The 22,919-nt window shown below is 46.2% G+C and overlaps 3 protein-coding genes, 1 non-coding gene and 1 pseudogene across 4 annotated transcripts; 2 read left to right on the top strand and 3 right to left on the bottom strand.

The window, feature by feature from the left end:
- Position 1: 1 nt before the first annotated feature.
- LOC9648693 (aspartyl protease family protein 2) lies at positions 2-1,500 on the bottom strand. Its single transcript, XM_002986155.2, has one exon. It carries the CDS (start codon positions 1,487-1,489, stop codon positions 59-61), a length of 1,431 nt encoding a protein of 476 aa, XP_002986201.2. The 5' UTR covers positions 1,490-1,500; the 3' UTR covers positions 2-58.
- A 545-nt stretch (positions 1,501-2,045) lies between these two features.
- LOC112340912 (pentatricopeptide repeat-containing protein At4g02750-like) lies at positions 2,046-4,130 on the bottom strand. The gene has a single exon (XM_024660095.1). The coding sequence runs from the start codon at positions 4,128-4,130 to the stop codon at positions 2,046-2,048; it is 2,085 nt and encodes a 694-aa protein (XP_024515863.1).
- Positions 4,131-4,294: 164 nt separating this feature from the next.
- TRNAP-AGG lies at positions 4,295-4,366 on the top strand. The gene has a single exon. It is a non-coding gene; the product is annotated as a tRNA-Pro (tRNA).
- A 10,331-nt stretch (positions 4,367-14,697) lies between these two features.
- LOC9648692 lies at positions 14,698-17,184 on the bottom strand (annotated as a pseudogene).
- LOC9639873 lies at positions 17,115-20,136 on the top strand. The gene is made up of 4 exons (XM_024660101.1): positions 17,115-19,174; positions 19,235-19,367; positions 19,419-19,673; positions 19,728-20,136. Exons 1-4 carry the CDS (start codon positions 17,234-17,236, stop codon positions 19,910-19,912), a joined length of 2,514 nt encoding a protein of 837 aa, XP_024515869.1. The 5' UTR covers positions 17,115-17,233; the 3' UTR covers positions 19,913-20,136.
- The last annotated feature ends 2,783 nt before the right edge of the window (positions 20,137-22,919 follow it).

The raw sequence follows: 22,919 nt of genomic DNA, 5'->3' as shown, positions 1-22,919 counted from the left end.
CTTCCAAGGTCAAATTACATAAATTAGGGTTCTTCGCAAGAATTTACATTTTTAGGGCTCAAAGAGCCGAGCAATCGGTGTTGGCGAATCCGAGCCGCGCGTGCTGGACATCGTAGAGGAAATGGATGTTTTGCTGCTGGAAATTTCCGATGATCGACATGCCATCCGTGGGAAGAATCGCGAGGCAGTGCTTGGCTTCTTGCGGATCCGGCTGGATGAAATAGTTCTCCTGCGGAAGATCCAGCTCGGCTCCGTTTTGGAAGACGATGCTGAGGGCAGGGAATGGCACGGCGGCCCTCCCAGTGGCATTGTAGCAAATCCCCAGGATGTCGAAGGGATCGGCCCTAGGGTATGAGATCCTCGCCAGGAACGCGCTCTCCACCGCCCGGTACGCGTCGCGATTTAGGTACGTGAGAGTGGTTCCCGAATCGATGATCGTCCCGCCGCTTCCATTGGTAGCGATCGCGAATCTCTCGGCCGGGATGGGGAGAAGTTCCTGGTCGATCTTGATCCCCTGGATTCCAAGGTAGTAGAAGGTCTCCACCGAGTTGTTTGTCCTCACGAATGGCGTGAATTTCATCTGATCGAAGTGCCGGGAGAGAGCAAATCCAGCGCCAAAGCTGATGGCGCTGCTCACGCTCAGGTTGTTGGTCCGGTCGACGAGGCAGTAGGAGAAGCTCTGGCCGATTGGCGAAGATCGCAGCTGGGATGGGAAGGAGAGAGCTCCCTGTCCGAGCCCGAGAAGCCCGCCGGCGCCCTGGAACAGCCCCTTGTTGGAGTGGCCACAGCCGATCACCATGTCCCGGATCTCCAGCGACGAGGGATGATCCGAGAGGCTCACTGACAGTGATTCCAGCGCCAGATCTCCCGACGTCCGCGAGGAATCGCCATACCAGTAGAAGTACTTGCAAGTTTTTGGAGAAGTCTTGGAGGAGTTATCGCGGCATTCGTCGTGGACGACTAGATCGCAGGCCGCGGCATTACAAGGGATGATCTTGAAGGAAGTGGACTGGGATGGATCAAACACCGGGCCGGATTGGTCGAAGCAAGCCTTGCAGGGCTTGCACTGGAGCCAGGTGAGATCACTGCCAGTGTCGATGATGAGGAGGAAGTGCCGCGGAGGATTTCCCACGAACACGTCCATGAAGTACTCGCCAGCTCCAAGCTCCGCCCCGGACTCCACGGTGGAGTCGACTTCTTCCCACGAAGACGATGGCGATGGAGGTGATTTCGTGGAGCTGGAGTTCGTCATCTCCAGGTAAGCCTCTGGATTGGCGCTGGCCGTAAGCTTTTCACTCACTCTTTTCTGGAAGGATTGGAGGCGAGTGATGTCTCGCTTGAGCGATTCCAGCAGCAGCGACCTCCTGTTGCTGGTGGGCTGCCTGTGATCCCTGTGCTTGAGCTCCATCTTGAGCGAGGTCTTCCTGGATTCCTCGAGCAAGACGCGTCGTGAAGGAGTTTGGACGTCGCCGCAAGCGCTGTCTGCCATTCCTCCTCTCAGGTAGTCTGGCTGGATCATCGCCATGCCTGACGCGTTTTTGGTGCTGTTTTGTTCATCAGTGACGAGATAGATTCCAGGGACACTTCCTTGGGTCGCGGCCGAGGAGAGAGTTAGCAGCGCCAGCAGCAGTAGCAGCTGGGAATTGGAGCTGGGGATCATCCTGGACGAGAGGCAACGAAACCAATCAAGCTAAAACCTAGAGCTGGATCGACTGGTGAGTGAATTTCTTTGTTCTTTTTCGTGGTTTTGATGGGAGAAGCCAGGTTGCGTCCAGACTCCGCGTCCCGCTAGGAAGGAAGAACTAGACGAAGGAAAGGAGAGTGTAAAAGCTAGCTTTCTTGTGACCAGTGCTGTGGAATGGACTGGGCTCGCCATAGCGAGAGGGAGCAACGCGAGCGTTTGATCTTGACCGAGCTCTGGGCTTTGAATGTGTGGTCTCTTATTTTCCCGTTGACCAACATCGCTCAACGGCTAAGATAAGATGCTTCCTCATGTAAAGTTTCAAGATCTTGGATTGAAAGATAGTTTTATCTTTCGAAAGCGTTTAAGCGCAAAGAGATTTTGATTTATACATGTTTGACAGTAAAGAGTACGTGGAAGTGTAGCCGGGATCCAACTTAAAGGCATTCTTCGCAACAAATCCCCCACGCTCGACGTCGTCAAAGCTTTTGCAAGCGCCCAGCAAGCAAGTCCAGTCCAACAGATCCGGCACGAAGGGCATGTTTGTGATGAGATCTCGAGCCGGCTCCAAATGCCCAGCTCTCGCAAGGAGATCAACCAGGCACGAGTAATGCTGCCTCGAGTGATCCAGTCCGTGATCCCGCGCCATGGATGCAAACAAACACCTTGCGTCGCCAACTTTGCCTGTCCGGCTGCAAGAGACGAGCACTGGAACGAAGCAAGCTCCATCGGGTTCAAGCTCCATCCTCGCAGCGTAGAACATCTCCAGTGTGACATCGAAATGCCCGGCTTGGGTATATGCGGCGAGCATCGCGCTCCAGGAGACGATGTCTCTCTCGGGCATACGAATGAAGAGACTGGCGGCTTGTTTGATCCGTCCGGACTGTGCAAATGCCACCGTGATTGTGTTCCAGCTCATTTGGTTTTGCTCAGGCATTCGATCAAACATAGCTTTTGCATCGTGGAGGAGATTGTTTCTCGAGAGGGCGGACAACATCGTCGTCCAGGAGATCAAGTTCTTGTCGGGCATCTCAGCAAACGTTTTCTTAACCATCTCAAAATCCCCGGTTTGGGTAAATGCAGTCAGCAGAGAGTTCCACGATACAAGGTCGCGTTCCGGCATTGTCAAGAACATTGACACTCCTTCTTCAAGACGAGAATTTTGTAACTTTGAGTTTAACATAATGTTCCAAGACAAAAGATTCTTCTGTGGCATCCAATCGAACAATGACTTTGCATCTCGAATATACCCTCTCTGGGTATATGCAGAGAGCATGTTGTTCCAGGAGACTAGATTCTGTGCCGGCATCTGGTCAAACACCTTCTTCGCATCTTTAAGATTCCCGTGTTGACTGTAGCAGCTTAGCAAGATAGTTTGCGAGATAAGGTCCTGCAAAGGCATCATGTCATACATTCTCTTGGCATGGTCCAGATCCCCAGTTTGGGTAAGCAAAGCAATGACCGTACTCCACGAGACCAGGTCGTGCTGTGGCATCGTACGAAACGTGTGGGTAGCCATGTCCACATCCCCGGCCTGTCCGTACGCGGTAAGCATGGCATTGTACGTCACAATGTCCCTCTCGGGCATCGAGTCGAAGATACCCTTTGCTTTCTCCAGACGCCCCGTTTGGGCATATATACCCAGCATCGCTGTGCAAGATACCACGTCGTGGTGAGGAATATCCTGGAACATTTTCCGTGCGCTGTCTAGCTGGCCAGCTTGTGCGTAGGCTGTTAGCATGCTCGTCCATGACAGGATATTCCTCACGGGCATGGAATCAAAGAGTGCTGTGGCATCTCCCAGATGCCCGTTTTGGGAATATGCAGCGATCATGGTTGTCCAGATGATGAGATTCTTTTCAGGCATTCCATCAAAGAATATCTTGGCATGTTTGAGGCTTCCGGTGTGAGCGCAAGCCGACAGGAGTATCGTCCACGACACGGCTGTGCGCTGGGGCATGGAATCGAACACGCGTAGCGCTATATCAAGATGCCCGTTAGTGGCATATGCAGCAAGCACCGAGTTCCAGGCAGCCACGTCCGGGTAGCGAATATTCTGGAACACCTCCCGCGCCTCGGCAAGATGCCCGTTCCTGGCATATGCCTCGAGCATAATCGTGTGGGAAATGGCGCTCCACTGTGGCATGGACTCCAACACTTGCTTGGCCTCTTCCAAATGCCCGTTTCGCGCGTATGCATTGAGCATGAAATCCCACGTAAAGGAGTCCTTGTGCGCTGTGCGGTCGAAGATCGCCCGCGCGAGGCCCGGGCTGCCGCAAGCGCCGTACAGCTCCACGAGCTTGTTGCAGAGGAAGGCATCGGTGGTGTAGAGGTTTACAAAGGCGGAAGCGATTCGAGAGTGGACAAGCTTGGCTTGTGAGAGTGTCTTGCACGAGGCGATAAGGCTCAGGCACTCGCGTCTGTCCAGCCTCGTTTCCAAACTAACCATCAATGCTTTGTCAATCAAATGTGATGTTGAGAATTAATCATGCCGCTAATGTCTAGTGGTATGATTCTCGCTTAGGTTGTGAGAGGTCCAGTCTCTTTGGCAAAATAAAATTCTATTCTAGATCGCACATTTTCTACCGTGGATTCCTTAGTCACGTTGCTAATGGGCATTTGGTCTAGTGGTATGATTCTCGCTTAGGGTGCGAGAGGTCCCGAGTTCAATTCTCGGAATGCCCCCCACTTCGGTGCTTCTATCATGAATCCTAGTGACCCTTGCGGTCCAGACACAATTCCAGGACCTCCGAATCAGAAATATGCACCCCCTTTGCTCCACTTTTCATCCCAATTGCTATCGTAAGGTTTTCTCAGAATACGCTTGAAAATGAGATTAGAGCAGCCTAAAGTTTTGCAGCCATCAACCTGCCATAACAATGCTTTTCTAAAGTTTTCGCCATATGAGTTACCTTCCAGTAGACAGAGTCGAGGTCCTGTTCCTCCATAGAATTCAGGATAAATCTTCAAGAAAGGTTCAGTAAAAAAGAAGTGTGGACATATCTTTCAATTGTGTTCAACGGGCTTGATTTGTTCGAAATGATCCACAATTGTGCTAAACTGAACTCCGAAGTTTTTCCGCGTATAGCTCCCAGACATTTATACTTGTTTCCAAAAAACTCATTGTATCTGTGATCAATTGTCAGCTCTTGAATGTTTGTTACCTCGTGTGTTTCTCTTGTACAATCCTTATGTGGTATATGGTTCTAGCGACCAACTGACAGCCTCATAGATCCTTCTTCACCATCTCAGCAAAGATTTGCCCTGCCTGTGTGTCGAAAGAGTCACTCTCAGCAAAGGTTTGCCCTCGGAGGAGTCACTCGTGCGAATCACACACTAGGATATGGAAAAGTTGGGATAGTGGCTTCGATCTTACAAATTGCTCAAGAAATCTCTAAAGGATTTTGCGCCAAAGTGATCACTTGGCCATCTTAGAACAAAACCAAGGATTTATTTGTCACTGGAGGACATTTATTCAAGTCTTGCAAGACCAACTTAAACGAGCTATGTTGCTCCTCAACTTTCTTCTGGCCACCTTTCCAGCATAGCTTGTTGCAATGTTTACAATACAACACCTCTTGATATTTCCCACTAGTGCTTGAACCTTGTAAGAACAAGTCTGAAGAATGACAATAACTACAATTCATTTTGTAATTTTCCTTAAGGGTTATTCAATGTAACCCTAATTATATACTGATTTGGACCTTTTGGCTGAAGGAAAAGGCTGTTTGCATTAACCCCCTTTTAAGTTAGTTCAATTCTTAAAGTTTTATCTTTATCTTAAGCTCAAAGATTCTTTTGCTTATGCCATGAAACATAAGATTCCCATTCCATTTCCATTTACTCATTAAAAACAATAAAAATATAGTAAATCAAGCGGGTTTTCAATTGTCTTTCTGTTTTGATTGTCGTAGCATCAAGTTGACGCTTTCAACGATCAAAAGTGTTTCCGTTAGTTGGCTTAGCAAAGAAAAACCCCGTTTGGAGAAACGCATAGGCCAAAGCAGTCGCAAAATAGAAGTTGGCATACCGATGGGTAGACAACCGCCATCAAAATAAAAGAAAGGAAAATCGGTAGGTGATAGAAGTATATAGACAGTGGTGTTATCAGGCAAAATATGTTGCCATGAAACACCGACCTTAGATTTCTTGGTGCAATTTTAACAACACTCCACGTTAACTTCTTTCGGCCAAAGTTGATGGATGGACCTCAGAAACGTTCCGTATAGACTGGTTTGATAGCTTGAATGCTCGAGGTAAATCACGTGCACGGAACGTTTCTGGGGTTCCACAGTCAGAAAACTGAGGTCGCAAGAAGACCCCTGCTGGAAAGATTGACGATAGACCAGTTTTGTCTTCTTTGATTTCCAAGTACACAAGTTACGAAGAAGATATTGCGACCATCATCGATCTACAAATTCTCCCTTCATTATTTTTGTCATCTTCGAAAAATGTCAGAAACAGAAGCATTGCTGCTGATGGTATGCTTCTTACATTCTTACGCAGCAGCAGATCTCAATGAGGAGATGAGAGATTTTCTCTGAGACGTGACTCCTCCGTTTTTCACAAATCATACGGTTTGTTTCCTCTTTTTCAAACCCTTGTGAACACATAGATTCCGATTTGCAGTTATCAAATGGAGACATCATCCTCTGCGTCCCAATTAAAAACCAACTGTCTCTAAGAAACCAGACGCTGCAGCTTCTGGTAAGTTGTGCAGCATTCCTCGTTTAGCCCCTCAAATGATGAGCAAAAAAGAGCACAATCGATCAGAAAATTTTGGTCAGCTGTTTGGTCTAGAAGTTGGATCGTGCAAGAAAAACACAATACCGGTGTTGCAAACTTCGAATACCATAGCCACAAGATTTGGTTCAGCTAATCATAAAAAATTCCTATGGAAAAAATCGAGTGCCATTGGCTGATGAAGAACCTGGATCTGAGCACAACTCTCAAGAGTTGACGATACTTTGCATGATCACAACAGCATGGCTACAACAAGTTGAACGACAACTTTAAAGAGATGGAAACAACTAGAAATGATTGGGAGCCATACGTGGAACAAACGTCCGAGTTCAGTCTGGCGCAGTTGTGGATCACCTCAAACAAATTAGGCCCAGTGAACACAATTGAAGCAAATTCAAGTGTTTCTATACTGAACCTTGAGGAAGTGGGCCTCGACTCTTTGTCTACTGGACAGTAAATCAGATTGGTAATAAAACATTTTATAAGAATTGTCAACATTTGGCAGGCCGATGGCTACATTAATACTGGATGCTATAACCTGTACAGACTCTAGACCTGGAAAACACGTAAGGTTATCTCATATATTGTGTAGAGTCTGGAGTGGATACGCTCGAAAATGTTCCTCCTAGTATGTATTTGTTGCTTAAGCCTTGGCTGAATTTTTCAGGACGATGGCTCAAAGAATTGGTGGTTACAAAATTGACGGGAAACTATAGGACACTGACTTGCAAATCTTTTCTAATTTCTACAGAATGACACTTTGGAAGTTACTATGATAAAGAAAATGGAGCAAGACACACAAAGACTGATATGGGAAGTGGAGAATTTCCATCCCAGGGATATGGTAATTTGCATAGCAGAGAAGAATACAGTACCTGGATTCTAGTGGTGCGATGCAGCCAACAGTTGGGATGAAAAGAGAAGTTGAAACACCTAAATGCTATACTGCTACTAGTGTCTCGGCTATGAATGGGGCATATTTCTTCTTTGGAGGCCCTGGCAGTGCCTGAAAAATGCAAAGGTGTATTTGCTAACAATCCAAAAAATTCTGATAAATTCAATGGGGTGATGCTTGCGCTGCAACAGGCATCCCTGATTTGGCAAAGCTCATCTCACTGTATTGGTTCAATGCCCCAGCACACAGCCGTCTCATGGATGATACTCTTGTTACTGGAAGCCTCGAAGATGCCAAGATATTCTTCAATGGAATGCCCGACAAGAATCTCATCTGGACAACCATGATTACCGCGTATATCCCAACACGGGTATCTGTGCCTTGGATTTCCAGGGAGGAGACCGTCGCCGCTATGGGGTGGAATGACGCTCGCAAGGATCGCAATGCTGCTTCTACTTCAGGCGCGTCCGCAAGGCTCAGCCGATCTCTGGAAATCGCTACTCCGGTCACTAGTCCCGTTTTGATGCGGATGAGCTACATTTTCATAGATCTTTGCAGTGGAGCACGGCTCAAGACGCTGATGCCGGTAAGAAATCACCGGTTTTCTCTAGCGTGCTCTTTAAGAACAATTTGCTACTTTCATCTAGGATCTGTTTACCATGGATCTCCAATACTGCTGGAAATCATAGGCCCACTTGGTGCAAATAGGTGAGAGGACATCGTCAAGGTTTTTCTCAAGCGAAAGCCAACGTTGTCTCTCTGTGATAGCCCCGTTGTTTTTCTTCTTTCGGATTTTGCTACAGTGCTGTTGATAATTCTCATTGGAAAACGTCTCTCTGCTGTTCACAATCACTACACTCGTCTTCTGGAGCTGCCAATACCTTCCAAAGGCAGGAGAAAAGTAAGATTGGAACCTTAGAATTACTTATTCGATGCTTTTTCGGGCTTTTTCTTACAGGTGAAACTCTTGACACTGGAGAGGTAGTTCTTTTCAATCCCTTCACAGTCTTGTCTATGTTGGAGGATCGACGTTGTCTTCGTTGTATGCTTGGCTCCCTATATTTCATTAGAAGGTGCGGCATATCACACTTTGGAATTAATTTTCTTTCTTGCTAAACCATAGTTTTTCTATGCAGGAAATGCTCTGCTTGCTGTTTTTGCATGGGTCATGGCTTCACACTTCGCAATGTATCCTGTTGTCCTGTTGATTTCGGCATTTTAACTCACTTCCGATCTTGCAAGTCTAAATCCTTGCGTCTATTTTTAAGATTGCTTGAGACAAGCTAGTGGCAACATATTTTGCAGGATAGCACCATTATCTATATGTTTCTATCACTGGCCGATTTTCCTTTCTTTTACTTTAATGGCGGTTGTGTCGACTACCTATCGGTGAGACTTCTCCTCCTTGCAACTTAAGCATTTATATATTGTGATGCTCAGGTTTGATGTATTTGGGACTCAATGGGCCTTTTCACTTACGAGCTCTCTGGTCTGTATTTGAGTAATTTTTTTGAATTTGGATCACAGGTTTATAGAATTTATGTTTGCAGATTTCAAGTACGCTTCATTTCGTTGGAGCTATGGATTTTGAAGGGTAATATACTCTTTTTCCTTATTTTTTTTCTGTTCCTTTTTCATATATCTTTTTTCCTTCTGGAACAGGAAATGCTAGCTTCTATTTTGCGACTGCTTTGGCCTATACGTTTGTCCAGGTAAATGCGGTTTTTCTTTGCTAAGCCAACTAAAGGAAACTCTTTTGATCGTTGAAAGCGTCAACTTGATGCTACGAGGTCCAAGCTAACAATCAAAACAGAAAGACAATTGAAAACCCACTTGATTTACTATATTTTTATTGTTTTTAAGTGGAATGAGTAAATGGAAATGGAATGGGAATCTTATGTTTCATGGCAAAATAATGGAATATTTTGTTTCTTTGAGCTCCCTAATGGGGAACTTTAACGTTTGTACGAATTGCTCAAGAAATTTCTAAAGGATTTTGCGCCAAAGTGATCACTTGGCCATCTTAGAACAAAACCAAGGATTTATTTGTCACTGGAGGACATTTATTCAAGTCTTGCAAAACCAACTTAAACGAGTTGTGTAGCTCCTCAACTTTCTTCTGGCCACCTTTCCAGCATAGCTTGTTGCAATGTTTACAATACAACACCTCTTGATATTTCCCACCAGTGCTTGAACCTTGTAAGAACAAGTCTGAAGAATGACAATAACTGCAATTCATTTTGTAATTTTCCTTAAGGGTTATTCAATGTAACCCTAATTATATACTGATTTGGACCTTTTGGCTGTTTGCATTAACCCCCTTTTAAGTTATCTTAAATTTTTTAAAGGAAACTAAAGAGGACATCTACGCATCTTTGGATGCTTTGCCTACACTCATATCCCAAAGAAGAAGCATCACTCAAAGGTTGAACCTTCATCCTGGGATATTTAGAAGGGTTATTCTCTCAAGCGTAAGACTCTGCTGGAAAGAGAGTAACCGTACAAGGATTATGCTGTTCCTGCTCTTACTTTTGTGGAACTCCAGCTGGTGGACTTCACTCCTTCTCAAGTCCCGTTGCTGCCTCTTGCTCTTGGTGGCGGTTACGTGGTTCCTACCTTCTCCCTGGTGATTTAGCCTCCAGCTCGACCTGAACCATGGCGCTCTACTCGAGTTCCTGTTCCTTCGCAGCTTCAACTGAAAGCTGAGGACTCTCGTCCCTTCTTTTTCTTTAGCAACAATAAAAATGAGGCATTAGCTGGACCTCATGCTGTTCAGTGGCGAGAAGCCATGAATGCTGAAATGCATTCGCATGAGAAAAAAAATATTATGACAAAGACCACCTTACCTGCTGGGTGAGCTCGAAGTGGATCTTCACGGTGAAGTATAAGCCCTGTCGTCAATTTCAAACCACGCTTCGTTGCACGGGGATTCAGCAAAATCCTAGATGGACATCGGGACAGCTTTCCTGCATGTTTACATTGCACAACCACCTGGATTTATCAAACTTGGTGAGGAACACCTGGTTTGCAAGCTGAATCGCCCCCTCTATGGGCTCATGCAATCCCCACAGGTCTGGTTCGAGTGCATTGACGTGTTCTCCCAAGGCCTGGGCTGTGTTCTTGCCGTGGAAAGGAATGTGTACCTTTACAAGCTTGGAGATGATTTCCTCCTGGCACCAGTGTCCGTGGACAACTGCATTCTCGGTGCAAAAACTCGCCACTTGTTGGACGAGATAAAAACGAAGTTGAGCTTGTCACGGATGAAGAATAAGATTACATGGCTACCGTGCCATAAAATCAAAGCTGTGGGGAGTCTCGTATATTTGACCTGGTTTCCCAATTCCTGGAGAAGATCCACCTCAGGGTAGTGTCCTAGAGCAGTAAGCGCCAGCTGAGGCTGAGTATATTGCTCTAACCACTGTAAAGAATCTGGCTCAGTTCTGTAGCAACCTGCCATAAATTCGTGTTTGCTCCAAGCCTCTGGTGGTGTTCTCCAACAGCCAAAGCGTCCTTGCGGTGACGGCAAATCTGCGCTTCCATTCCCGCGTGAAGTATATTGAAATACGCTTCCACTACATGCGGGAGCAAGTTCAAAATGAAAAGCTGCTGCTGCAATATTGCGCTGACATTCTCACGAAGATTCTTGGCTCACGCTCCCTTTGAGCACCATCGTTCTGCATTGGGAGTCTGCTCTCCATCTGCTTCGGCTGAGTGGGAGGGGTAGTCTAATCCATCCTCCCAGCTGAACGAGCCAGAGTGGGAGTGTCGATATGGCAGTCTCGATCAGCTGCCCGCGTGGAGAGCCGTGTCCCGTTCTCATGTCAAAAGAAAGTGCTGTGTGCCTACCACGTTTTCACACGATCACAGAAACAATGTTAGTTTTTTTTTCTATTTGCGCCAAGTGGGCCGATGATTTCCAGCAGCAATGTAGCAAACTGTTCTTAAAGAGCAAGCTAGAGAAAAATGCCAACAAGGAAGTGATTTCTTACCGGCGTAAGAAGACAACCATGCGTCAAAGATCTCCCGTGCGGGCCGCAAATGCCCGTACAGCTGGTAGCATTGAAGCCATAAGGAGCTATTCTTGAGGATGCTAATCGAACATAGTGAGATTAGTTTTGCCAAATCAGGGAGTCTTTCACGGGTGTGTTGCAGTGCAGGCATGACCCGAAGATGTTAAGGATAGAGCAAATTAATGACCTTTTGCTTGGATTCAGGTACTAATTTATTATGTTGTAGCATTGATTGAGCGGCATTAGTATAGTTCGGTGGTAGAGGCCTGGAGCTGGAATGCCCTTTCTTGATGGAGAATTTTTCAGATTGTCTTGATCTAAAAGCGGGACTACATCCTTTTATATTTTCTTGCTTGTTCTCAAAATGTCATAAAATCTGTTAATATTTTTATTTCAGGTTATAAACTTTTTTGCCTTTTGTCATTCATTGAAGGTTTATGGGCACTGGTTGCTATATCCAGGGCCTCCAAAGAAGAAATATGCACCCCAGTCATCTCCCTTGTCAGCAGCAACACTAGTAGCAGTGTAGCATTTAGGTACTTCAGCTCCACTTTTCATCCCAATTGCTGGCTGCATTACTCCATTGGAATCCAGGTACTATATTCTTCTCTGGTATGCAGCTTTAAGATATCCCTGGGATGGAAATTCTCCACTTCCCATACCAGTCTTTGTGTGTCTTACTCCACTTTCTTTATCATAGCAGACTTCACCGCCAGCTTCCAATGTCTCAGCACCATTCTGTAGAGATTGAAAAAGGCTTGCAGGCCAGTATCCAATACTTTCCCCGTCAATTTGTAGCCACCAATTCTTTGAGCTATCGTCCTGAAAAATTCAAAACCATTTAATAGCTTTTATGCATGTTTTTTACATAGTCTGGACTATGGACCTGGAAAACATGTAAGGTTTTCTCATATTGTGTAGAGTCTGGAGTGGATACGCTCGAAAATGATCCTCCTAGTATGTACTTGTTGCTTGTTTGTACAAAGCCTTCGCAGTGCAGGTTATAGCAGCCATGAATTGGCGAGTAAGATTACTCACCTAGACACCTAAAGTAGTAAGAAACAAATGCATATAAATGAATAGCATGAGGCCTCATGCCAAGAAAATGACTTCATCCCTCCATAATACCTTAATCCAATCTACAAATAGATAGTGTCCAACCTCACACAAAAACATTAGTGTGAGGCCTCACACCAAGAAAAAAAGCCCACCCACTTCCTCTAGCCTAGTTTTTCGACACCAATCTCCTTTGCATCCATGTTTATTGCATAAGTGAATAAGATTGTGTTAGCCATGAAGTCGAAACGAGAAAAAGAGTGAAAACCAAGCCGTGAGAGAGAAAAAGAGCTCATCCTTTGCTATAGTCACTCCAGCGAAGCAAGTGGAGGACCAATGCAGCTGGTGACGTCCCTCTTCCTCGCCTCAATCACTCCCACAATGCAGTAGCTGCTGGTGCTAGCAAGCTGCAGGCTGTTGCAATGGCTAGCGCTGCCTGTGTCAGCAGCTGCTACTGCTAGAGCAGCTGGCTATGGTGGCCTGGGCCATGGCGTGCTCAAGACGCAGTGGCCATGCTCCCATAGCTTCCTCTACCATTGCCAAAAAACTAAGTGCTAGGACTTATAAATTATTGGCAACTCAAAGGCTGTGCGTTTGAGCCGTTGGATCTGTGCGATCCGACGGTGGAGGAGAGAGGAGAGGGAAGCATGAGTGGGCCTTTGCAATGGCTGTTGCTGTTGCAAAGGCTTCTCCCATGGCGGATTTTGGTGAGGCACAGCATTTCTATGGTGATCTCTGGGTGGTGTGGGTGCTTTGTGTGGCAGGGAGCAGCTCCCTTGGCATTTTTATGATCTCTTGGTGGTGCCAAGGCACTGGACCAAAAGGGGGCAAAAAGCCTTTGTGGGGAGTTTGCTGTGCCAGACACAATTCAGGGGAGCTGGGCCGCAGGAAACACCAAAGAGATTGTTGTGTTGAGAAGCCAAGCTAATTCCCGGACTCTTAGTGGCAGTGAGCATCTCCAGGCAGGGATTTTTTGTGGCACTGTGGCAGCGAGGTGCGTCTGTGTGGCAGGGAGCAGCTCCCTTGGCATTTTTATGATCTCTTGGTGGTGCCAAGGCACTGGACCAAAAGGGGGCAAAAAGCCTTTGTGGGGAGTTTGCTGTGCCAGACACGATTCAGGGGAGCTGGGCCGCAGGAAACACCAAAGAGATTGTTGTGTTGAGAAGCCAAGCTAATTCCCAGACTCTTAGTGGCAGTGAGCATCTCCAGGTAGGGATTTTTTGTGGCACTGTGGCAGCGAGGTGCGGCACACAGGGGCCAATGCAAATGCCTGGCTTGGAGACTTGCTGTGTCAGACCCTGGCGAGGGGAGAGAGGGGCAGCATGGCTGGTTTCTCTGAATCCAGAACCATGCTTGGAGTTGTCCTGGCTTGCTGTTGGCTTGATGTTGTGGCGTGGTCAAGACAGAATGCCCTGTCGTGACTGCTCCTTGCATCTTTCTCCTCCATAGCCCAGAAAAAATCTAAGTACGATTCAGGCTTGGACCACGTGGACCGTTGGATCGGGAGATCTGACGGTGGAGAGGATGCTGGAGAAGCAGAGGCGGGCATTTGCAATTGCGGTTGCAATTGTGTCTCCCACGGCAGATTCTGGTGGATCATAGCAGCTTTGTGGTGATGTCTGGGTGGTGCGGGTGCTCTCAACAGCAGGGAGCAATCCCCTTAGCATTTTTGGAGATCCCTTGGTGGTTGCTGCCTCGGGGTGGTGCTGCTGGGCAGCGGCTGGCCGGGACGCAGTGCTAACGGGCTGGGCCACGACGAGCCACAGGGCTGGCGCTTTGGGCGGCGAGTGCTGGCCCAAGTGCTCGCTGTGGCGGTCGCTGGAGGCCGGCCGTGGCACGGCTGGCTGGCCGGCTGGAGCAGCAGCCGCAGCAGCTGCTGGTGTTGGCAGGCCGCGGGCTGTTGCAGTGGCTGGCGCTGCCTGCATCGGCGGCTGCTGCTGCTGCTGGAGCAGCTGGCTGTGGTGACCTTGGCCGTGGCGTGCTCAAGGTGTAACTGCCATGCTCACGTACCTTCCTCTCCATTGCCAAAAACCAAGTGCTAGGACTTAGAAATTTCTGGCAACTCAAAGGCTGAGCGTTTGAGCTGTTAAATCTGTACAATCCAACGGTGGAGGATCCAACAGCCAGCGTGAATGCCACTTACCGTCGGACTGCATAATTAAGGTCCGAGCAGTGCAGGCAAACTTTCACCCATGAGATATAACGCTGTCAGAGGTCACGCAGCACCTTCCAGATTTTCATCCCAGTGACTCCGTCATCCAAACACACACCTTCCAGGTCGTACAGATTCAATCTGCTGTGAAGCTTTGGCAGAAGTGAGGCAGATAGGAAATCTGCACGATTCGCAAAAGCGGAGCTTAGCACTTCATAGAATACACACCAGTCGCGCAGCGTAAGCTCTCATATAAGAGGACACAGCTTAGAGGAGCTGTAAATCCCGTATTCCCACCATGCATCCAAGGCTTGAATCAGAAACGTGTATCTGTTTGTGAAATATAAAACGCGAGTGCTTCGAGACGACAGTAGCGTGCTGTGCTTATGCACCAGCCATCTGCAAAATTCAACGTTTAAGCAAGGAAAACAAAATTTCCAGAAAATAGTATAGTCAGGAGGCACGTACCTTGGTAAGTTGGCTTGACCTGAGCCGACGAATTTCTCCCACAGACAGTCTGATGAACACAGAGCGTACCAGTGCTTGCAAACTTGTCTTGATGAAGATAAGTCTCTCACCGTCATTGACGTAAAGACACCTCATCTGGGATAGCGGAGATTGGACTCTGGTTGGAGCTCCCAATTGCGCCCAGTCGAGTTTGTGCGAGCGTTGCACAGACTCGTCCTTGAGCTTGTTTTCTTCTGGAGTGTGTAAAGAAAGCCACAAGAGTGACCACAGAGCCTGCCGCTTCTGATCCTGGTGAATTTCAACAAACGAAAATGTGATGCCCGAACTCGGGATCTCTTTCTCAGGAACTCCCCGAGGATCGCATTCCTTACCGCTGCTCGCATCCGACTTTCTCAGCATCGTCTCCAGGAGTGGAATCTGGTTCGCCACTCGCCAGTCACAGACCATCTTCCGACAGACGTAATCTTCACATTAACTTGCTTCCAAGAAGGCCCGGTACAGCTGGAAGTAGAACTTGTACACAGGCCAACCTGCAGAGACGTAGAACAAAAGAAAGAATACCAGATGAATTCCATCAGCAGCAGTGTTGGTGACCCAGACTCGGTACGTTTTCTCCATTCCTGCGTAAGGAGTGAACGATTCGAACAGACTTGTCAAGGAACGGCTTCGTTTCTTCACTTCGAGCGTTGGAACCCGTTTCATTAGAGCCGCCGGTGTTCCTGTCTAAGGATATTGACAGGATAAACACTAGTGACAGAGAGAACCATTCAGTAGCATGTACAGAGATTACCTACCTGGTCGAGGGTAAAACTGTGATATGTGGACCTGTGGGAACGTGCACTCTCGTATTAGTTCCATGATCCTGTCAAAATCCTCTGATGTTTCCCCTGACAAGGATAAAAGCTCAATAAGATACAATCTTTTTCGTGCATGCGAGTGTACCTGGAAATCCACAGATAATATCTGTAGCGATATGAATCTCTGGGACTAGTCTTGTGAGAGTATCCACAATTTTTCTAAACTCGGAAAACGTGTACTCCCTCTTCATGCCCTGAAGAACACAGAAAACAGCTTACAGAGACAAAACAATCACCCATAACATCGGTACCTCCAACACCGAGTCCCTTCCAGATTGAACCAGAACATGAAGGAACGAATACACGCAGGGGTGACAGCCATTTCCTCCAGATGCTGTAAGATGTAGATTCGGAGCATTGTACTTCTGTCTATGAGGAAGCACGGCAACTAAAGCACGTAGAAGCGCTGGTATATTTGCTCCAATGTCTCGTCCTGTAGTGCAAAGAAAGAAAAAAGTAAATAAAAAATGCTAGCTTGAAACAGATAGCCATAACCGTAAGCTCCAGTGTCGCCATATCTCCTTCACACCTTCAGACACCACGGTTTTCAATCTTTGCACCTGTAGATAAAGCTCAGTAACAGAGAAAAGAAACTGGCGAAGGTCCTTACTGGTGTGTCTACTGTGTAGCTGCCAAGATGCCCGCGAGCATGCTTCGTCTTGCAGTATGTGCAAGCACCCAAGCAGCCAACGTTGATAGGAATGATCTCGACAAACTTGTTCTTACGAACCTGAAAACACAACAGCAAAAGAGATTATAAACTTTTGGCAAATCAAGAGACGGTAAAGCATCCCGTCGAAGCAGCCGGGCCTCGTGGCCTTTCAAAGTCTCCCCCGCTGTATTTACTGCACTCCGATGACGCTGACAGCTTCGAGATCTTTTAAACCCTGAGGAACGCATCCAGCTATCCACCAAGGGAATAGAGGCTGCTTTGCCTTTACGTATCAGTGTTCCCATTGTCGGAGCTTTCACAGTACACCTGCGAATAAAACAGCAGCAACAATTGATCCAGCTTAAGATTCTTCCTTCTGATACTGAACTTACGTGTTGATCAGCCAAAGATCAGCTCTCTGAGGAGAGTCCGAGATGGCCATAAGCCTGAAGCTGTCCTGCCATATACTCACTGCCGCTCTGAATGAGTAGTCAACATTAGTTCTTTTCTACGTGAACCTACTCCAGTTTACCTGCCCGAATGCAGGTAAAATCAGTAAGGTCTACACCATTTCACAGATTCAGCTGAACATACCTCAATGCCAGTTTCAGGTGTTTTCTACCAACCTCACATCGAATGCAGTCGAAGCTCGCCTCGCACAATGTCCCATTCTACGGCTAGAACCCTAAAAATCAGAGTACCTCGGTTAGGGTTCCGCCATGGTGCGAGAGCAGTCTCATGGGAAGCGGCCAAGGGCGGATGGGGAAGAATTGGAATCAGATATCAGGGCTGGGAAGCGGCAAAGGGCGGATGGGCCTGAGCGATCGATTCAGCAGCAGATTGAGGAAGTGGAATCGGAGATCAGGGCCGTGCAACAAGCGATTGAGCAGGTTGAGCAGAAGGTGGAGCGCGCTGGCCAGAAGGTGGATTCCACGCAGGGTGAGCTTCAGAAGCACTGGATGGAGAAGGAGAAGCACTGGATGGAGAAGGAGAAGCAGCTCCGTGAGCTTCAGAAGCACTGGATGGAGAAGGAGAAGCAGCTCCGTCAGCAGCTCATTCCCTCTAGTGGAGTTGTTTGGTCAAACGCCCGTGATCGGATTGCCAAGCTGAAGGAGCTCTTTGGACCTCGTCTTAAGCATGCCCGCACGTACAGAAAATGCCTTGAAAGGGATTCATTATCTTCTTTGCCAACTGGCTTGTCTCTGAAGGACATCGGGCAGCAGTTTCCCATTGTTGGACGAGAGAAGACTGTGGATGCTTTGCTCAGGGGTAACTGGCTGTTGTACAAGCAATTCATGAGCAGTCAACACACAGACTGGGATGTGTTTAGGCGCCTCCACCATATAATGGGTGTGGTTGGATTCCCGGGTGCGGGAAAAACATCCCTTGGCAAGGCACTCCCACAAATACTCATTGAGATGAGAAGGCAACGGAGTGATCCAGGGCTAAGGATTCAAGAACTTGCCTCACTTTTCGATACATCAACCGATGAGGTGCGACCGTGGGATGCCATGATGAGCACCGTTGAACATCTCGACGTGCTCATGTACCATGATTTTATTTCAACTTTTCATGGCGAGGCCGGGCTGGGTGATGCTCAGGTTTTGGCCCTGAGGACTTTGCATGCAGCTGTTTCTAGAGCAGATGGCCAAGATGACATCAGAAAAGATACTGGGACTTGGACGCGCTTTCCTTACCAAGAGCTTGTCGCTGTTGTTGATACCGAAGCACCTGATTTGAAGAAGTTCCTCCTGTTTGATGACGTGATAGCTTTGTTGCGAGAAGTCTGCGAGCTCGGAGACCAAAACATTTTCCTGTCGTTCTTCTTTGATGAGATTGGGAGGAGCAACGTCCTTGTTCAGAAACTGTTTCGGCAGTTCATAGTTTGGAAGTACAGGAACGTGGGTGGCAAAACGTTCGTCACTATGCTCGGAGCGACCAACCTTTTCACAGCGGCATCTTTGAGAGAGAGCGGTGACAGTGGATCATCTGAAGTGATTTATATTCCTGTCAACCCTCTCAGCAGCAGCGATCGGGAGAAGCTGGTGTTGCAAGTCTTTAACAAGGTGCTGAGGACTTCAAACCGTGAAGAACTTCATGCTTTAAATGATGGCATGCAGCTGTTGTGCAAGCTGAGCGGAGGGAATCCGAGGTTGATTACCTTCATGGTTCAGGCTTTGGCTTCAGATGACCCAGACATGGCCCTTGACATTGACAACCTTGCGCTGAGAATTCAGGAGCCCTTCCTGAGAGACAAAGTAAGGCAGATTCTGGATCGTGTGTGGAGCCTATGCAGAAGATTCAAGTATTACAATGGCTTTGCCGGGGATGAGAGATTTTCTTATCTCTTACGAGCAATTCAAGCATCGATGCTTCGTGAGCATGTCTCAAGGAATGGACCGATTCTGCTGCAGGCCTTTCCAAGAGAGAATGTTTTGACATGGGAAGCTCTGGAGAGTTGTGGAGTAGTGGCTGTGGTTCTTGACGAAGAAAAGGCTCTGGTGGAGTTTTCACCTGTGTTACTGCATAAGCTAACACTCCAGCGGGAGGACCTTTTTGGCTCTACAACTTTTGATTTGACAACAATGTCAACGGATGATTGGAAGCAGAAGGAAGACAACGATTTGTTGTCTCTGATCTTCAGCATCTACATTCATAAGGTATGTGAATTCTACGTTCATAGTCTTTCATAGTCTCGGTTACTAACATGTTATTTGCAGTTACTATCGGGGGGTTCAGACACCTTCATGCTGGCGGATGTGTTGCCTTGCGATTGGTACATCCCTGACAATCTGAAGAACCGAAAGTTCAGGTTCCCCACTTTTCCAGTTTCAATCAAGCAACTAAGTCCAGGTATGTTCTTGTTTTTAGTTTTTTGGTTTCGGATCAAACACAGTAGTCCAGGCTCAAAGGAGGAGGTTCAAAGGTCAGGGACTTGGGCCATCTGTGGACCTCGGAACAGCGGGGCTGATACCTTCCTGATACTCGAGGAAGTAAAAGGCATTGATTTGGAGCCATTTCTTTTGTACATCCAAAGCAAGTGCTCTGGAGACCCTCTTAAGCCAGCCATTGCGGATTGGTCGGAAGTCGTTCGAAATCTTAAGAGTGACGTCCGACGACTGATTGCTATCAAGGACAATGAGCAGCCTGGCGATGAAAGTAAGTCCATACGTTATACATTTTTCGTTTATTTTTAATTTTTGTTTTTTGTAGAGTATGCTCGAACGAACTTTGGATATGTATTTTTCTCGGACAAGGACAATTCATCAGCTCTCTCATATCAAAAGTCTAATCCGATGGATATATATGCCTCAAGTGTTATTATCGGCTCCAATTTTGGTATGATCGAGCAGATTGCAGCTGTAAGGCATACCAAAAAGTGTACGAGAAAGATGTGATCACTAGTATTTAGTGGTAAAGGAGGCTTTCCAAGTGCGATTCAGCTAGACTTTGATACAAAGGGAGTCTTACGATTCTGGTTTTCCTTTGGTAGGTGACTGGATTCTCTATTGGTGACAGTAAGGGAAACGGCATAGATAATGTGTTGACGACGTTGAGTGCACAACAATCCATATTTAAGTTTATTTAAGAAATTTAGTTTAAAAAGGCATAATTATTATTATTTCAGTTATTTTAAATTCAGGTATAGTCATATATAGTAAATCCATATATATGTATTTAGCCTGAGCTTAGGTGTCTCTCTTAAAACATTTCCTTCTCTTCTATTTGATTATTTACAAGCAGCCATGTAGGTACTTCATTTGATTGATATCTTTTAGATTTCTTGCTTTTATAGTTGGCATATTAAACTACATCTATGGATGTAACAAAGTTTCCTTTTTGACTGTTGAATTTTTGTCAAAAGTTCTAAAGTGAAATGGTTATATCAATAGAAGTTGAGACTATTCAAGAATAAGTAATGGGATTGAGATAGAGGAAGCATCTCAAATAGATTTAGTAAAAACTAAACCAATGAAAGGGAGAGAACCACCATAGGTGGTCGATCGAGTCTTTATGTTAGAGAGATTATGCTTTTTGGAGGATGGACAAGGCATAATGAGCCTTCAGTGTCAAACAATTGACGAATATTGGCTAGGTGCCAAGGATGGAAAGGGTAATACATACTAGTATTACTTTATAAAATAATTTATCATTCGATGAAGACATCGAAATTCATCTATGGGTGGTAGAGTTGTGAGACACAAATCCCTAAGCCCCAAAATGGAGCCAAAAGTGTGCCATGTGGTAGTGGCTAAAGCGAAAGCCAAATATGCATAACATGTTTGGACTAAAAACTCCAACTTGAAAGGTCGAGAGTGGGAGTGGAACTCCCAACGAAGTGTTTGAAGAACAAGCATGAAGTGAGCAATAAAGGAGTCTCTAGAAAAGGGACACAAGAGGACCAACACATGATATATGAAAGTGTCCAAGAAGGAGTCCGAGATGGACCTAAGATAGAGTCCAAGATGGACCCAAGATAGAGTCTGAGATGGAGTTCGAGATGGACCCGAGATGGACCTGAGATGGAGTCTAAGATGGACCTGAGATGGAGTCCGAGATGGACCCGAGATGGTGTCTGAGCTGTTGGGTGATGAGATAACCACTGGGAAGTCCAAAGCTAAAGTGAATACAAATTGATAAGGGGGGTAACTTGGTAAAGTGTTCAAGAGCCGGCTTTAGTTCCCCCGGGAGATTGAATGGTTGATGCTCCCAGTCCAAGCGTGGGTGGCACTACCTACTTGGATATCTGGCGTGGCTAAACGGAACCTCACTCTAAGCCCATAGTTAGAGCACCCAAAGGCAGAAAGTGGGGAGAGTACCCATGAGGCTTACATAAGGCCATGATGTTCCAAAATATTGTCCTAAAGTCCTAGACTATGGAAAGGAAGAGGAATGGTCCTTTAGTGTAGTGACCAAGGATATGGTCATGTGGTAAGGAAGTCCCAAAGGACAGTGGAACTTAGTGGTCGGGCTTGTGGGCTTTGTTCCAGTGGTAGTGGGATACTAGGGAATGGATCTTAGATGGTCTTTCATAGACAGATGGCCCAGTCTTTGAGAGATGGGACTGCGATGCAAGTAGTGTTGGACCACCAATGTGACCAAAGTGAATAAGCATGGCCTTAGCGTAACGGGCTAATATGTTGGTGGTACCTTGGGGTGTTGATCATGGGATCAAACATGTGAAGCACTTGGACCAAGTCCAAAAGTTAAGTAGCATAGATGCCATTCTTGGATCTAGCAAATCCCAAATTCTGAATTGAACTTATGGAGGTTGTGAATAAGACTCCTCCAAGTGGTCAAAGGTGTGGTTAAATAACTAAAGTAGAATGGAAAAATTAGTCACTTACACTCTTCTAGTTGTGGCGACTATGTACAAGATTGTCATTGAGGCTACTCTTATGCTGGTTCACAAGATTGGATATCTCAATAATGGTATCCTGTGGTGTTGACCCCTTCATGATTTAGAAGTATCATATTGAGAATTTTGCCTGCATCTTCTTCGTGTATATTAGATCAAAAGAGATCTCTTGCATTGCTTTTGTCAAGTGCCGCCTAGACATGACAATGAATTTGACTGTTGGATTTTTTGTTGTTTCCTTGCCTATCCTTTCGACAAATGTCTAACCATCCTTGTCCATAGTGATTGGGATTGCATCACCTAGATCCATTGAGTTCTCTTATACAATCATTAGCTCTTTGAGGGTATTGTGAACAAAGAGTTGCATCAATGATGCACCAAGACATTAGGAGTTTGTAGATTGTTTGATCATTGAAGTAGTAGTGCTTGTACTTCAACAAGGGTGTCTTGTCGACATTAGTCTTTTTTTTCACCCCTATTATTGTAATTGTGCTGTCATCATTTCACCCTTTTGCTCTTCTTTTTGGAGCCTTCATTTCTACCATCTTTTGGTTTATTTATTGTGTGACACTTTTTTTTCTTGCTTTGTATGGAGGTTTTTGTCCTTGGCTCGTCCATGCATTATTGCTTGCAACCTTGCTCCAAAGTTTACATCTAATCCTCTTCTGTGGTGGTTCATCATCATTTTCTTCTTCTTTTCATGATGAGGAAGGACTCTTGTCTTGAATTTTATCACTTGTCACTTTTTGTCTCACTATTATCCTCTTCATTATCATTGTGTTGTACCTTGTCTTCATCATCCTCACTCTCCTAATCATTGGACGTTGATGTTAATGAGGATGTATTGCTTAATGTATGTTTATCATCAACAACCTGATTGACATTATGTTTATCATTTGGATTGTAGTTGGAGAGGTCATGGAATGGATGCTCCAATTTTTCTATTTCCCTCTAATCAAAAAGTCTCTCAATTAGAATCCTATTGTTGACTATCCACAACAACAATGCTCTTGACAAAGTTAGTCTGTCCTTGAGGATTCCATAAG

Source organism: Selaginella moellendorffii, unplaced genomic scaffold (assembly GCF_000143415.4).
Source record: "Selaginella moellendorffii unplaced genomic scaffold, v1.0 SELMOscaffold_72, whole genome shotgun sequence".
Lineage (NCBI taxonomy): Eukaryota > Viridiplantae > Streptophyta > Lycopodiopsida > Selaginellales > Selaginellaceae > Selaginella > Selaginella moellendorffii.
The sequence above is the reverse complement of the archived record's forward strand: the minus strand, read 5'-3'. Positions and strand labels throughout refer to the sequence as shown.

Excerpts from the sequence above, each read along its gene's own strand:
- LOC9648693 (XM_002986155.2), bottom strand. The coding sequence starts at position 1,489 with ATGGCAGACAGCGCTTGCGGCGACGTCCAAACTCCTTCACGACGCGTC.
- LOC112340912 (XM_024660095.1), bottom strand. The coding sequence starts at position 4,130 with ATGGTTAGTTTGGAAACGAGGCTGGACAGACGCGAGTGCCTGAGCCTT.
- LOC9639873 (XM_024660101.1), top strand. The coding sequence starts at position 17,234 with ATGGTGCGAGAGCAGTCTCATGGGAAGCGGCCAAGGGCGGATGGGGAA. Across the intron at positions 19,175-19,234 it reads TCAGCATCTACATTCATAAG|TTACTATCGGGGGGTTCAGA; the intron begins GTATGTGAATTC and ends TGTTATTTGCAG. Across the intron at positions 19,674-19,727 it reads TGAGCAGCCTGGCGATGAAA|AGTATGCTCGAACGAACTTT; the intron begins GTAAGTCCATAC and ends TGTTTTTTGTAG.